Source organism: Malurus melanocephalus, unplaced genomic scaffold (genome assembly GCF_030028575.1).
Source record: "Malurus melanocephalus ecotype Western Australia unplaced genomic scaffold, MMel_1.1 scaffold_163, whole genome shotgun sequence".
Taxonomy (NCBI): Eukaryota; Metazoa; Chordata; class Aves; order Passeriformes; family Maluridae; genus Malurus; species Malurus melanocephalus.
In genome coordinates, this window is record NW_026623395.1 from 24,345 (window position 1) to 39,710 (window position 15,366).

At 38.3% G+C, this 15,366-nt stretch overlaps 1 protein-coding gene across 2 annotated transcripts in view; it reads right to left on the reverse strand.

Annotated features, from left to right (window-relative positions):
• The window catches only part of MYO5C (myosin VC), a 33,178-nt gene that overhangs the window by 16,653 nt on the left and 1,159 nt on the right, over window positions 1-15,366 (reverse strand). For both annotated transcript variants that reach the window (XM_057372063.1, XM_057372064.1), the window contains exons 2-20: window positions 13,733-13,843; window positions 12,727-12,892; window positions 12,322-12,466; window positions 11,776-11,932; window positions 11,103-11,246; window positions 10,116-10,197; window positions 9,434-9,541; window positions 8,812-8,918; window positions 7,913-8,178; window positions 7,414-7,495; window positions 6,948-7,088; window positions 6,167-6,292; window positions 5,474-5,557; window positions 4,438-4,572; window positions 4,002-4,099; window positions 2,438-2,524; window positions 2,240-2,351; window positions 865-1,076; window positions 88-253 (exon numbers count right to left, since the gene is read on the reverse strand). In XM_057372063.1, coding sequence (XP_057228046.1) covers window positions 88-253; window positions 865-1,076; window positions 2,240-2,351; window positions 2,438-2,524; window positions 4,002-4,099; window positions 4,438-4,572; window positions 5,474-5,557; window positions 6,167-6,292; window positions 6,948-7,088; window positions 7,414-7,495; window positions 7,913-8,178; window positions 8,812-8,918; window positions 9,434-9,541; window positions 10,116-10,197; window positions 11,103-11,246; window positions 11,776-11,932; window positions 12,322-12,466; window positions 12,727-12,892; window positions 13,733-13,843 — 2,529 coding nt within the window. The remainder of the gene's footprint in view (window positions 1-87; window positions 254-864; window positions 1,077-2,239; window positions 2,352-2,437; window positions 2,525-4,001; window positions 4,100-4,437; window positions 4,573-5,473; window positions 5,558-6,166; window positions 6,293-6,947; window positions 7,089-7,413; window positions 7,496-7,912; window positions 8,179-8,811; window positions 8,919-9,433; window positions 9,542-10,115; window positions 10,198-11,102; window positions 11,247-11,775; window positions 11,933-12,321; window positions 12,467-12,726; window positions 12,893-13,732; window positions 13,844-15,366) is intronic.

The following is a 15,366-nucleotide window of genomic DNA, read 5'->3' on the forward strand; positions in this document are numbered from 1 at the left end:
ATTAGGGATAAGTGCCATTGTTTCCATGTTTCTTCCAGAGCATGAGCTGTTTCCAATTATTGAAATAAAATTTTTGACAGGCTATACCTTTCGATACTTTTTTCTTGCCAGAAATCCTCTTGTGTACGCTTGTATTGTGACAGCAGCCACATGGATGAGCTGGCAGAGTCTACGGACSAGGTAACCCCGACAGTATTTCTGAATAACTATAGCTGCCCACGTTTGCTTCAGATTTCTTGCAGTTATAGCTTGCCTTAATTCAAAAGACAATAAAATTTATTTAGGTTACAGTGGATTTGTCATGTTCATTGCTTTGGCCAGTCAAATTACATATACACACAAAAAAAAAGAGAAGATATCAAAACCAGACATCTTCTATCAGAAATATAGCTTATTCTTCACCCAAAGTGAAAGAGAGGGAGTTGTCTACATTTTCTGAGATCTGTCCATGAGCATTTGCTATGATGGTCTCTTTATGGAAACCTCCAAGCCTACACAGAGTCATCTCTCAGTCTGCTTGTGAGTGACTGGTGCACTTTCTTTGCAATAATTTGTCCACACTGATTCACAAACCCGTGATTTATTCTCTGGCTCTGCAGCTCAGCAGAAAGCCCCAGAAAACCAGTGGGTCATACATTATCAGCTACGGACTGAGCTTACAGAGAGACAGGCCCCTTGGGAATCTGGCAGACAACACTGGAAACCTGCTGGAGTATTTTTCTCATTTCAGCTGAATAACTTGAACACTTCAAAGTTCAAAATTACAATCAAGAGGAAACAGAAATACAACCTGAATTGCTCTTTGATAAAAACTACATTTTGGGCATTAAGTGGACCCAAGAGCTCATGGATGAGCAGGAGTACCTGACGGTGCGTTGCCCACGGAAGTATTGCTGCACCGTGAGCGCAGCTTTGCGCGTGCTCAGGAACCTTTTCCGCTGCAGCCAGCCCCGGACACGCTTCTGGATCACGATGCACGCGTGTCTCAGCTTGTCTGATCGAAGCTTTTCTAAGTAAGCAACCTGTCCTGCTCTGAAAAAAATTTTTGTTCTCCCAAACTGGTATTGATTAGGATCCTGGAAAAAGAAAACAATAGGTATATTAAGTGTTTTTAGTTTATTTTGTAGACCAGACATTCTCTTCCTCTTTTAAACTGACACTTCAGGCAAGTTCTTCTTCAAGACATGATCTACCTTAAATAGGAAYATCCTCTCTGCCTTCTTTGCAGGTAGGAGTGTGTAGTGGGGAAAAATCCACTTAGCAGGAAAGACACAGGAGTATACAATATCAAYAAAGCCTGGGAAGTTGTTTACCCTAGAATACAAACCTTGGATCCATGATTTGAAAAATGCAAAKTTTTATAAACTACCTTGATGCTGATATGCCCTTCTGTGGGAAAGAATAACAAGGATTTACTCCTAATTTTAAAACAAGGCTTAAATTTCCTGTTTAAAATTTCTTTACAGACACTAGAAATTGCAGCCCCAAAGGCCGACCTTTTGAGAAAACTGTGGAAGAAACTGAAAGGGAAACTGCTTTGCAGAGCTCTGGTGCATATTTACTCATGATCTAAAATTAAAGGGAGACTCTGGACTTATCATCAAGGCCTTAAAAGCAACCTCWTCATGCCCTCCTACAAGTCTGGTTCCATGGGCTCAGCACTCCCTTTTGATGCACATTTCTAGCCTTGAACCAGTGAGCTGAGCAAAAACTCGGGGTGAGGCTGYTTTTGAGCTCCAGCTCTTGCCCTTGGCCTGTGCTGCAGCTACCCAGCAAGAGTGTCTGTGTTTGGTGTCACAGATCCCTGACCCTGAACTCCATCCTGACAGTCTGGGACCAGCCTCACCACCACCTGGTCATCCAACAAACAGGAGCAACGTGCAAAAGGCACATTTTTAGAACAGCTCTCCAATATCCTCCATTCCACCACCARAATCCCTCTTGTGCTTGTAATACTTGACAAATGCACACCATTTAATCTTTACTGATTTATAAATATGGAATAYCTTCCATTTTGCAAGTGACATTATGAAGCATAGAGCAGTTAAATTCTCTGTCTATGGCCACATTGTGACTGTGTTGTTGACTCACAAGCCTGTGCAGAGCACAGTAAATCAGGAAAAAAGGTAATAATGTAAACACCTTTGCCATCTGAGGAGAGACACTACTCTTGGGAAAGAGATCTTTCATTACTAACAGATGCTGTAATACATCTGCTGGCTGGTGCAGACAAACCAACCTGGATCAGCCGCTGCAAAACRATCTTGCAGATCTGTTTCTTGTCATTTATGGAGAGCTCCTGCTGTGTCATAAGGATGCTGTAACGGCTGAAAAACTCAATGTAAGTCCACCTGCAAAATTAGAAGTTAACAAATTAAATTAATTTAACTGACAACTAAGTATTTTTTGGCAAAGGGAGGCCCAYTGCTATCCCTACCTGGATGGGTAGCTCTGTGCACTAATACGAATCGTTTCCAATACACCACATGCTCGCAGCTGCTGAGTAACTCTTTTTGAATCAAACCTAAAAAAAAAAAAAGCAGTGTTATACTTTTCATTTCTGCTGGGTTTGGCATGCTGTAATAATTCAAAMCATTCTACCAGCTGGATTTGTATTTTTGCTCATAGGACACAAAGCTACCTGCTTATGTAGTGTCTTACTCCGTATCACATATAAATAAAAAAAAAAACAAAGCAAAACTATCTGGATTTCTGTTCCTTTCTCAAAACCAAAGGAAGACTCTATTTATTTCTCTCATGAAAATTCCTTTTCYTTTCAGTATTGACTGTGAACTTCATAGCAGCAAAAGGTAAAGAATAGTTCCAGTCTCAACACAAAATGTGCGCAGAAATAAACCCCCTTAGCAGTCCATTAGGAAGACACTCTCTGGGCATTCTTTAGCTCATTCAATATGAATAAACCATTAATTTACCTGGGTTCAAAATTACGAGCACAAGGTATGGAAAGGCCCTTTCCAATTCTGGACTCAGAGCACATCGCCAGTGTCAGTTCAGTACCAGCCACAAGATGCCTGTGGCTGWTGATGACTCCACTGTTCTTTCAGAAGCTCATGGGACACTCTTCTAGTCTAATTCTGACATATTTTCACATTACCCAAGCTATTTCTGCCCTCATTGCAGACTCATGAYAGGTCACTGCAGTGATAGTGAAGTAGTATCATCAGTAACATGTTTTGCATGGGAAGATTTTTGTCTGGCTACAAGAAAATGAACTGACATACTTAAAAGATTTAATTTATAATCAAAGTTGGCCTCATCCCTCCTACTCATCTAGGATAAAAGCTTTAATTTTGTTTGTCAGTGCACTGCCTTCCAGCTGGAARCTGTAAAACTGAAACCAGAGTGCTTCCACAGGTCTGCCCACAGGAGACCAAGAGCTGCATCAAAGGTAACTCCTACTCACARGTTAGTGGTTATCAGTCTGGTCATAGGAAATACGAAAATTATCTGCCACATATGATTGTATTAAAACATTAAAACTATGKGAAATTTGGGGAAAAATCTGGGGCTGTGTTCAACACTGTTCATAGCTTTTCTGACTTATAAAGCTCTTTTAAATATTTCTGTAAATAACAGGGAAGTTCACAAAGAAAATGGCAGAGGTTTTTATTCTCAGAAAACTGAGAAACAGAAATTGGAGTTAACCCATATTGTATAAGGGCAAACACACCCATACAAAATATTCATCAACTTAAACCAAAGGTGGACAACTTCTACCCTAAAAATGTTCTGACAAATATGYATGCACTAGTATCTAACTTGAAAAATATTAGGTTAAAGAATTTTTAAGGTAACAATAATGATACTTAATTCTTTTATTTTTGTAGGAAGACAATACATTTTTGAAAATTCAGCTATCTGGAAAGGAGAAATATGTTGTGTATGGGAAGTTTCTCGAGAATAAGAACTCAGCTTGCTCACACATTGCTGCAGTGAAAAAGAAAGTCACAGTCCACCACCACCACCACTACCAGACTTACTCAAAAGGCAACTTGTCATCGTTTGGCTTTATGCATCTCACATAATGAGGAGTGGTTGCATTGAGAGTCGCCATGAGTAAAGACAAAGAGTTCCGGAACTGGAAAATATCAGACAGAATAGTTTTGCTAATGAAACATTTCCCGTAAAAAGTCAAATCTTAGTCTTTAAATTCTTTGTTAGGTTTTGACTGACCAAAACCAAAAGCTGTTCTTGGTGTTTAGATYTTAAATGCAGGACATTGAAGAGTCTGGCTGTACCCAACAGCCACCTATGTAAAAATACATCTACTTATATCCAGACCTGGAGCACTGCCCTGTGGCTGTGGCTGTCCTGAAAACTGGACAGTCCCCATGAACAGCAACAGAATCCAGTCTCAGGCTGCCCAGTACTTCCCAGAAAGTACAAACACCAGGGAATAGCAGGTTTGTGCAGTACCTTACTGCCAACAGTTGTTCGGAGCTGTTTGTTGGGTGATTTCAGAACAGGTCTGGCAGATTTGACGTTTATAGTTGAACTGAAAGGTGAACTGGACACTGGACTGTCTTGGAAAAAATTGGCACACAGATGAAACTAAAAGTGTGGTGAAAGAACCAGAGTCAAACACTGTGTAACTGCAGCAACATTTAACTCAAAAATTACATTTACTGTACATACAATGTAAACCCCTTAATACTCAGATCAGGTATTGCAGGACTTGGAAAAGTGTATTTAAGCCACAAACAACAACTGAAGAAAGAGTTGCAATGATTCTGAGTCTGTTGTGAAGCATTTACACAATTCACACACAAAACTCAACAGCTCTGAAGGCAGCCTGTAAAGCTATTTCAATATAAGCAAATATGGACATAAACACAGAGCAGACCTAAAAATAAGACCACTTCAGGCCGTATTTTCCTAACATGCAATTTAAATTAAGAATATGTTTTCAGGACAGATGAAGTCAGCTTATTAAGAGTAATCCTGAGGTCTCAAGGCTGCAGACTTCAAAGGAACAGGGCCYTCGAGCAGAGGGAAGTGGCAGGCACACATCAGACACCTGACGTTTTCCTTGCCCTGGCATTCTCTTAATCTCTTTTGAAGAATAAACAAAGGCAGTTGTTAATGATAAACCACCTATCAAAGCTGCATGTAATGACTACAGAAAAAAAAAAAGAGTTTTTCAGTTACAAGCATTACAAAATGCTCTTCAAGGGAGATATTTAAAAAAAGCCAAACCAACATAACTAGCAAAGTAAATGCACACAGATGAAGAAGCCAAACACTGTGTTTTTTTCATCTTGTATATTATTTTATGTTAAAAATATACTCTTGTATAGCAGTAATAAAAATTAAGACTAAAATAAAAAATAAATAATTAACAAAATTATTTTATTCAATCTATTAAAAAAAATTAAATCAGAACAAATATTTTAAAATCAGGTTTGAATTAAATCAGCTATTCAGAAAATTAATCATCTGTTTGTTCACAAACCTTGCTCTCTTTCAGGATTTCAATCAATACTTCGTGTACTGTATCTCTGTTTTTTTCCAGAAATCCTTCACATTTATATTCTACCTGTGCAAACAGGTGAAACCATTAACTTTTCAGCAACAGATAAACAGTTGGAGAAACAACAATTTTTACTCTCTCAGCTGTGGTGGCCAAGAGCTCTTTATTAAACGTGATGGCTGAAACTCTGCTTTTCCCAATTCCATTATCTTAATATTCCACACATGCATACTGCAAATTGAGCAGCAGGACAAACTGCCAGAATCTAACTATCAGCTGCAATTTCCTTCTGCCTTCATTGGGAATTTCTTTTCTCCTTCCTTCAKTATTCTATGATTTCAAATCAAAACACCAAAAAGGAATACTACATCTGAAATMTAAATAACTGAGACTAAACTACAACTGTAACTGTTCCATTTATACATTCTATTATTTTTCTGCTTTTTTATCTTGATGATTTAGTTTTATACTCTCAAATTAATTATTTTAAGCACTTCTTACATTTAAATATAGACACTATTACCAATACATAAATAGCATTATGTATTGAAGATCGATTTTATACAAGTTCCAAACAAGTGTGGTTAATATTTCCTATTTCCTATGTTTGTTTCTTTTCTGAATGAGCTACTGCAAGAAACATGGGGAAACAATACTGAATTGTTTACACTCTACCTTATCAGCAAAGTGTTGAATGATGAAAGAAGTGTTTGACATCCTGGGCTTTTCAAAGAGTGCGTTTTTATTGACGAAATTATTATACAGCTTTTGAAGCCAGTTTTCATCTTTTCCATGAGGCAACTGTAAAAATGAGAAGGGCAATCTCTTTAACAAACTCAGCTGGGCTGTTAGGAGCAGCAAAGCTGCTGACTGTCAATAAATACTCGGCATAAAACACCTTCAGTAAATTTTGAGGCCTGATAATCTGGGTCTGTCCCTTCACACTCACTAGTGGCTCCCTGTAGCCAATGATTTAGGACAATGGTTGTATTAATCCACAGATTTTTGTAACAAAATTAGTGATTTGCGGAATAACTTAAAAAATATTCTTGGAAAAGACCCCTGGACACCAAGTAGTCCAAATTCCTGCTTGGAGCAGGACTACCAGCAGCAAATTGCTGTTTGAACCCAAATCCAGAAAGTGTAAAGGGATGAGGATACCACTGCCCTTCTGCTTCAGCTGTTCTGGTACTGCACTGTCCCTACAGAGATCAGATCCAGCTGCTGGGTTACTTCTAGACAAGAATCCAGTTTTAGGTTCTTAACTCCATAAAAGGAAAATAGACTAAGCAATTTACAATCAAAATTGCCAAATAYAGGGCAAACATTCATGTTCCTCTTATAAGGAAAATGTTCTATTTCCCATTGAAAAGGGCAAAATATGGATTACAASCCCCACKTGTAAAAATCTGTATGTTTTTTCTRTGAGCTCTAAATGCAAGAATGATTAAATTACCAAGCATTCTTCATCCAGAAGTTCTAAAATTCCCATTTTAGCTTCAATAAGGTCAATGACAGGCTGGTTGTCATAAAAGTCTATTAAAGTCCATGGGATATCTTCCTTCATATATTCTTCTTGTTCAAGTTTAAAGACATGCTGGATTTGCAAAAATTATGAAAATACAAGAAGGTTACAATTAAGGAAAAAAATAAATACAGTGTGTGCATGTGCAYAGTTGCTRTATACATAAGATAGAAAATAAATTRTATTTTGGAGTATATTACATGTCTGTCTGTAAGAAAATAAACTTGTAAGTTTTTATTTATATATAACTGTGTTTACATGTAAAAATAAAATATTTTCATTTATCACTGGATAGTCATTATGGAGACATATCTATTACTAAAGCACGAATAACATTTACTTATATCCATCCTGAAGCAAAATAAGATAAAGAACTGTAACAAAAAAAAGAACATACCAGGTTAAATTGCTGCTGTAGTTTYTCATTAGCATAATTGATACAAAATTGTTCAAAACTGTTCACATCAAATGTTTCAAACCTGAAACACAATTCAAATAAGAAAAATAAATTCTTTGACATCAAAATCAAATGGCAGCATCCCTGAAACGCTTTGGAACTATCCTAACATTTCTAAGACAATTAACTRACCATAAGACYAASRAAKATGTTAAGGAATTYTAAAACTTCTMTARAAGCTCATGYTACCAGACATAACAAAGCTAAAAACTCCAGAGTTAAATCTAAAAGTATCTTATCAGAAGTTAAATTTAAACCTCATTCACAAAAAATTTTGGTATTTATAGTAGCTGAGCGTTTCCACAAATCTGGATGGTAAAGAACTAAAGTGGCCATTACCTCAATAAAACAAGCCCCTCCAAATTCATTACCAGCACAAAAAAAAAGTGCCTCTTTTATCTACTCCAAAAAGGCATTTTGTTTCCAGAGACATTCTTACCCATAAATATCCARAACACCAATGAAAGTATGTTGCTTGCCAGGGTACTGCAGAGCTTGGTTAATTCTTTCCACAATGAAGTCAAATAAATGAGAGTAGATYTTCTTTGCCAGGGCATCCCTGGCGTTGACAGCCTGAGCCCTTGTCATTGGCTTGATCACSGTCTCTGAGGTGGTGACAATCTTTCGGTGGCACAGCCACCGGGCCATTTTGTCACAGTTTAAATCCAGAAGCTCACAGAATATATTGAGATGTTTATCTTCCATCTTGGAAAAGACACATCAATATTATTAGGTTACATTTAATACTTTAACTGTTGTCTAGACAGTGAAATCCTTGCACTGCTGACAGAAAATTAGGATTTTTGTTTTTAGATAGGCAARGGGCTGGGCTTACTTCTTTGTCTGGCAAAATAGCAAGATGAGCTAAAGAAAATAACAGTGGATAGAATTCCTGATAAAAGAGAAAAATTTGGACTGCATGAGATTCTTTCAGTGTCCTAACTCAAAGCAAGTGACTATAGTCTGTGTTTAGGAGTTCTTGCTTCTCAGGCTTGCACAGCTTGCTTGGACACCTGAGCGGCTTTGACTAGTCTCTGCTTCCTGTGTCCTGCAAAGAGCCCCAAAATGGCTTATCCAACTGATCCACAGCTGCTGGAAATGGGCTACTCTCAGCCACATTCTGCCTTTTGTTAAGACTTCCTGAACTTGGGCACAGAATTGCATCTGTGTGAACCCTGGCTGGGAATCCACACAGATGGAGCTGGAGAAATCCATCAGGTTTAGTAGAGCAGATTTAATGCTGCTCTGAGCCCCAGATTTGAGAGAAWCTCCTGCTAAAGAACACCTGGCATAAAATGGAACAGAAAATGTTGGTATCTGAATGAGCTACTTCCTTACACTGATGGACGATCTGTCATCTCCAACAGCTGCTATTTCCACATTGCCCAAGTGCAGGATTGCCGCCAGCATTTTGAAAACATCCATCTGAAAATCCCCCTCCAGACCTAGAAAAACATTCCTTGATTATTTGAAATGCGCAGAAGCAGTGCAGTTAATTAAAGCAGAACAAGGCTGGATTACTTGCTTTGTTGTGCAGCCAAGATTTGCACAGCATCTCCGCAGAGTTCCATGCAAACCCCTGGTTCTGCCAATTTTCTGCCTGTCTGACCTCATGACAGATTAGGCCTAAGTTCCTGTCCCACCCCAAGTACCAGYTCAACTTTGATTTAGCTTTTACAGAGGCCATCCAAGGGCAAAGAACCTTCTAATTCCACTTCTGTCATAGCACCTTAGGGCCAAGGAGACTCCAGCCCTCAGTAATTCCAACCAGTAACAATTAACACCAATTGCTAATTGCTCCTGCCCAGTACTTCAAAATCACACCAACACCACMACGGACAAACCATGAAATAAACTATTTCGGTAATTACTACTAACRCTTTGGATATTTCAGAAACAATCCACCTCTGTCCACTTCAGAAAAAAAGAATCTATTGAAAATGTGTCCCCAAGAATTTACCTAGTAAGGCAAACGTCTTCTGAGTCTCCACCATATTTGCTCTGTCGTCAACTCCTTCTATTACAGTGCTGCCACCCATTCGTGTGTAGTTAAACTCTTCYGCACTTCCTGTAGATAAGAAGCAAATCTTGCAATTCTGCAAAAATTAGGGACTGGGCATAGTTGCTTGTCAAGACTTTAGTAACACCAAAAAATTAAAGATGCTGTCAGATGACAGTGTTTCAGAAATGAGCTGGAGCTCCTCTTTTTCTGAGGGAAATCTGTGTGCCCGATTCAGTTAAGCTGACACAAATTATTATTCGTAATTCCTGAAAATCTGACACTCCATCTAATAAACAATTAGGAATGGAGACTGAGTACACTTTTASCTACAGTCTGCTTCTCCCAGCTTCTCTGCAGATAAATGAAGCAAGTCCCTAAACTGTCATGGCATCTGTCACTCCAGAAAGTACGAGAATAAGACTTTCAAAGACACTCAGGTACTTAACCATGCACTATTTGAGTTACTAGGGATTTGCTACCAAGTTCAAAACCAGCAGGACTAACAGCTGAGTGACTTAAAAATGCAGGCCCTGTTTTAGGGCTGTAAGATTTATGCTGTAATGCACTAAACATCCCAGCACTTGAAAACCAAGCCTTAAAATGCTGCACTGCAAAAGRGAAGTGTTTTTTTGAGACCTACCCAATTTAAGATGTTCATATTCAGGTTGCATAGCAGATGCACACAACTGATAAAATATATGGTAGTTCCTTTCATTCTCTGACTGTAAAACAAAGCAAGGAGTAGCATCACAGAAAGAAAAAAAAAAACAAAACATCAAAATGAACAGAGAAATATTTGATATTCAACACTATTGTAAAGTGATAATGACAACTGAAAGCTAAATTGTGATGCAACACAGTTTAGCAAWGAAATTGCTTATTATTAAAATAGCTCATCCTAGACTTTAGCAAGAGCTTTGAAAGTGAYACATTCAAGTGTACTTTATTTCCATTGCCAATATGCTGAGTTCTTTCCCCAAGGATGTTAATAATTTCTACAGCTTGAACAACCATCTATTAATAAGACAACAACAAAAAACTCTGTAGGAGTGTCAGCTGAAACACTGSCCTGTGGGAACTCAAAAAACTCTCCATTTCCAAACCATCCTGCAGGCACAAGATATAGAGAAGTGTTTTTCAGCGTACTYAAACTGTTACAACACTACTAAAAAAGAAACCTTTGTAAAACCAGTTTTATTAAATTAAATGCCTTCTTTAGTATATTATYACAATTATGCCATGACACTGTAAGGAGTCACATGAAATAAGTTCTGGCCTTATGAATTTCCAGCCAGTTTTTTACTGAGACTCTCTCTGCCCTGTACATGCTGTTCCTTTCCAGATACAACTGGCATTTGTTCATGCTGTAACCAAAAGTTACCAATTTCTCAAATATTTCTTGCACTTATCTCAGGGAATTGTCCCAGAGAAGCATCCTTCACTTGACATAAGGAAGAACATGGAATAAAATAACTTCTTAYAAATAATATTAGCTCTTGTTAAAAATGAAATCAAATGCTGATTAGACACATTATTCAGAACATCATATAGTATTTTCTACATAAAACTAGTATAGGGCATTAGCAGCTATATTGGCATTGGCTATTTTACACTTTATTTTACCCACCTGAAAAACAACTCTGGATTTCTCAAGCAGATATGTTCTCATGTTAGCACCAATGATTTGGTAATTCTGATCAAAACTGATTTCAGTGTATTTTCCAAATCGACTGCTGTTATCATTCCGTGTTGTTTTTGCATTGCCCACAGCCTACAAAAATTATAAACTTTTACAATTTCATTTCTTTGCATCTCTCATAAGAGTAACATTGTCAAAACTTGAGCCAACTACAAGTTTCTAAAATCAAAAGTGCTCAGGGACCAATCTCAGCACTGAGCTGTGCTACTTAAATTTTGAGGCCCAAAACTGAAGACAAGCCTAACGTCAAACAGTAAAATGCTACATAAGCTGAAAATTAGACAACGTATGTTCTTCCATCATCAGGATGCAACCAATAAAAACAAACAACTTGTTCAATATTGTTATACCATCATCTAATTAGGTGATCAAAAAACACTCTAGAGGCAAACTAGCACCTCCAAAGGGCCATTGGTAAATCAGACAGGACTGGGGTGTTCCTGATGCCAACCACCTCTTTCCATCAGTAACATTCAGAGGCTGAACTCCTAATTTAGATATCTAACTCAGACAGATAAAGATTTCAAACAAAACTTCCCAGCAGCTCTCAGAATTCTTTCCTTGATGAGTACAGACTTGACAGACACTCCSCAAAACTTACCTCGGTTATTGGATTGGATGCCAATACTTTATCCTCCACATGAGCATTGCTGCTTGACTTACTCACAGTGGCAAAATACCTCATAGTATACCTTGCAGACACAGTCTTTCCAGCTCCTGATTCTCCACTGACTATAATAGACTGGTTTTTGTTATTTCTAAAACCAAATAATCAGAGAGTTTATATCAGACATGTCTGAAGTGCATGTATAAATGTAGGAATCACACATATGAAACAATGTTTGAAATTACAGCTGTGCCCAACTCTCAAGTATCAGTTCCACCTTTCATCTATTTTTCTCTTACAGATGTAATCTCCAGGTTGATTCATTGCTATTCACTGAGCTAAGTCAGTGTTCTACCTGTCAAAAAGAATGTGAACAGTGACGAGTTCTACAAATTCCTCAGCTGGTTAAGGAAGTCCTCCTCCTGTGGTTAAGCCATGTGTTCAAAGGCATTCTTAACAGCCAGTGGCACATACAGGGTTAAATTAAAWGGCAATTAACACTCCAAGAGTTATTTATGGACATGAAATAACATACTGAACCTTGCCATTTGCTTGTACGCTTCTTCAGCCACAGCGAAGATGTGTGGGTCCATGTCRCCCATGTTCTGCCCACTGTACGCATGGATAATGGCATCTCCGTATATTGGCAACTGCTTGTAGGGGTTTATTGCAACCAAAATTATTCCTACAATCAAGTGCACAAAACAAAAACAAAAATTAGTYGTGTGAAATGCCGGGTTTTGGCAGCAACAGTTAAAATAATACAAAGYAGCAACATTTTCTAAGTAGAAGATGCTGACAAACAAACAAGTCTATACTACATAAAGCCAGTTTACATGAGCTAAAATACACTTCAGGAAAACATTACACASATCATATTGCAAACTGAACCAATATTAATACCTTTAAAGATTTTTAAAAAACTCTTCATTTTACTTTGCTTACCACTGTACGTGTAGATAAGCCTAGACTCCACAAAACGAATTTTCAGATTGTGTAGAACAGCTGGTTCGTGGAGATAACTGAGTGCAGTGAGATCATTTTCACCAACAAGTATGTCAGGATTCCGTAGGGGTGGCAAAGCAGCCGGATCAACAGGGTAATTCAGTTCCTGTCAGGAAAAGTTACTTGAAATATCATAAAGTGCATTCTGTTTGCATAAACAGAAATTCATCTTCTACCTTTACATGAAGTTAGAGAGTTGATGGAGCCCTGTCTGATTTTCTATTTCATTGATTCTGTACACCCCACTGAACTTGGAGGACTTAAAGCTGTTCGTTGTTCATGAAAAAGAAAGCCTCATTATATATTGAAATCTGTAAAATGGAAAACTTGTTTAGCTCTCCAAACACATGCACATTTCAAGTACAGAGGAGAATAATAGATTAGCTGCAACTGAATGAAAATAAAGACCTGGTCAGAACTCAAGTCAGCTCTGTAACTATCCTTACTTGCAACCCTTCTCTTTTCTTTACAGAAAATTTAAAACTTGCTTCTGTTTCTTTCAACAAATCCATTGAAGCATACCTTTAATAATTATCTTTATGGATCAGGAATGCAGAAATACAGAAATGCTTTCAAAGTATTAAATTTGTAAAGAACTTGGATACTAAAATTAACAGATCTTACGTAAAGCCACAAAAAAAAGCAACAGCTGGCTCTGTGAGAGAGAACTCTGCCTGCCTTGCACTTCTGATTTGCTTCAACTTAAGCTGAATTTCTGGGCTTGTTTCAAAAGCGATCCTTGAGGGATGCTCTCCATACTAACATGATACAGACAGTGGAATTGCAYTCCCCACATTTTTGGGTAGCAGATGTGTACTGTACAAATTTCAATATGATAAAAAAAAAGGAAATATCTATGTGTTATTTAGATCACRTAATGGTGAGTGATCTTTCTACACAAACATAACTCAGCAAACCCCACAACARTTCAGGCTTTTCTTCTTACAGTTCCATCTTCTAACTGCACATGGAGAAAACGGTCTCCAGTTTGGTAGTTTTTTGTGATTTCTGCAGATTGCCAAACTTCTTCATTATCAGGGATCCAAACCCTGTTGTACTGCAACAGAAAAACAAGACAATAGTTAGCTTAGCTACTACCATAATACCAGACTAGTATAAAAAAACACCTTTGAAACATCAAGTGCAACCAAAAAGCTGAACTGGATACTGGGACTTTAGAGGATTATTTTTAGCTCTATATAGTGGAACAGATTTTTGTGGTTTTGTTATTTCTAATGAAAGTACAAAAAAAGAAAAGCAGATTCTGATTTCAGACWTGCATATTCTGCTCCTGTTGAGTGCAGAGTCTGCAGGACAACTGAAGGGAGAGACCTGGTTTCTAGGAGATTCCAAATAAGCAAATGCCAGYGAAAGCATCTCATTTATCAGAATTCAGACCATCACTTCCCTGAATTCAAGTATAGGACACTGGACTCAGGATGCATTTTGCCACAGGCACATTGTTATACCCAAGAGTTCCCTTCTGCACATTTCCCTTTCTTTTAATGGGACTGAAGTGCAACCTCCAAACATCTTTCCCTGCTCTAGGACAAACTTCAAAGACTACTAGGAAGGTTTCTTTCTTTACAAGCAATCAGCTTACTCAGTTTAGCTGCATCCCAGCACGGTATCTCTAACCTTCTGAAGCATAAATATTTGAAGAAAATATTTGAATGTAAGTTATGCTCTTGCAGCCATTTAGCTCTCTTATGCTGAAGTTAAAATGCTGAAGCAAAAGCAACTTCTTTAAATGCTCTGCCTATAGGAAACAGCATTCCTTAAAAGGATATAACACAGCTGGAAACCTCAGCTGGTAGGGAATTACTTGTGTGGAGTAGGGAATTATTGAGGTGTCCTTCTCATCCTGACAGCGTTTGACAAAGCAACATCATCAGTCCCTACTTACACAAGAACTGGGATGTTTACTCCTTCAGCATCTTTCTGTTTTGATAGGCAGAACCATTCCTTYAATCCCCTCTCCCCAGCTGTATTCATGCTCAGTTGAAACGAGCTGTTTAAATAAACCTGTGAGAACTGCTGCAGCTGCTTACTTGAAAAATTAACATTAGTCATGATTTCATGGAGTTTTAGCAGACCCACAAAAACCTTTGAGACTTGTATTCCTTCTCATCTTGGTGCTGCAACTGTTGGTTTTGGCACAAATAACTTTTCTCCTCTCTGATTTGGAAGAAGCCTTGGATGCTCCAGTAGATCCTCAAAACGGGAGGYTCTCTGCCCCAAGAACCCCACTGAACCACGGTGGGTGCCTACAAACTGCAGTGTACAGCTGCAGCTTCTTTAACTCTGATCCCCAAGGATCAGCACTGAACAATTCAGGGTAAGAGGGACAGCACAAGAAYGTCCTGTGAGTTAGGCTGTGCTGCTCCCTGACTTCTCCAGTTGWGTTTTCAGCATCCTGAGGGCCAACACTGACGCTTCCAGTGAGCCACAGGCCAACCTGCTGCCCATCAGGGCATGAGCATCCACCAAAACATCCTTGCTGGTGCTTTCAGCAGGATGGCATTTTTTCACACAATATCCAAAATCACAAAGGTATTTTCTCAACAACCCCAAACCACT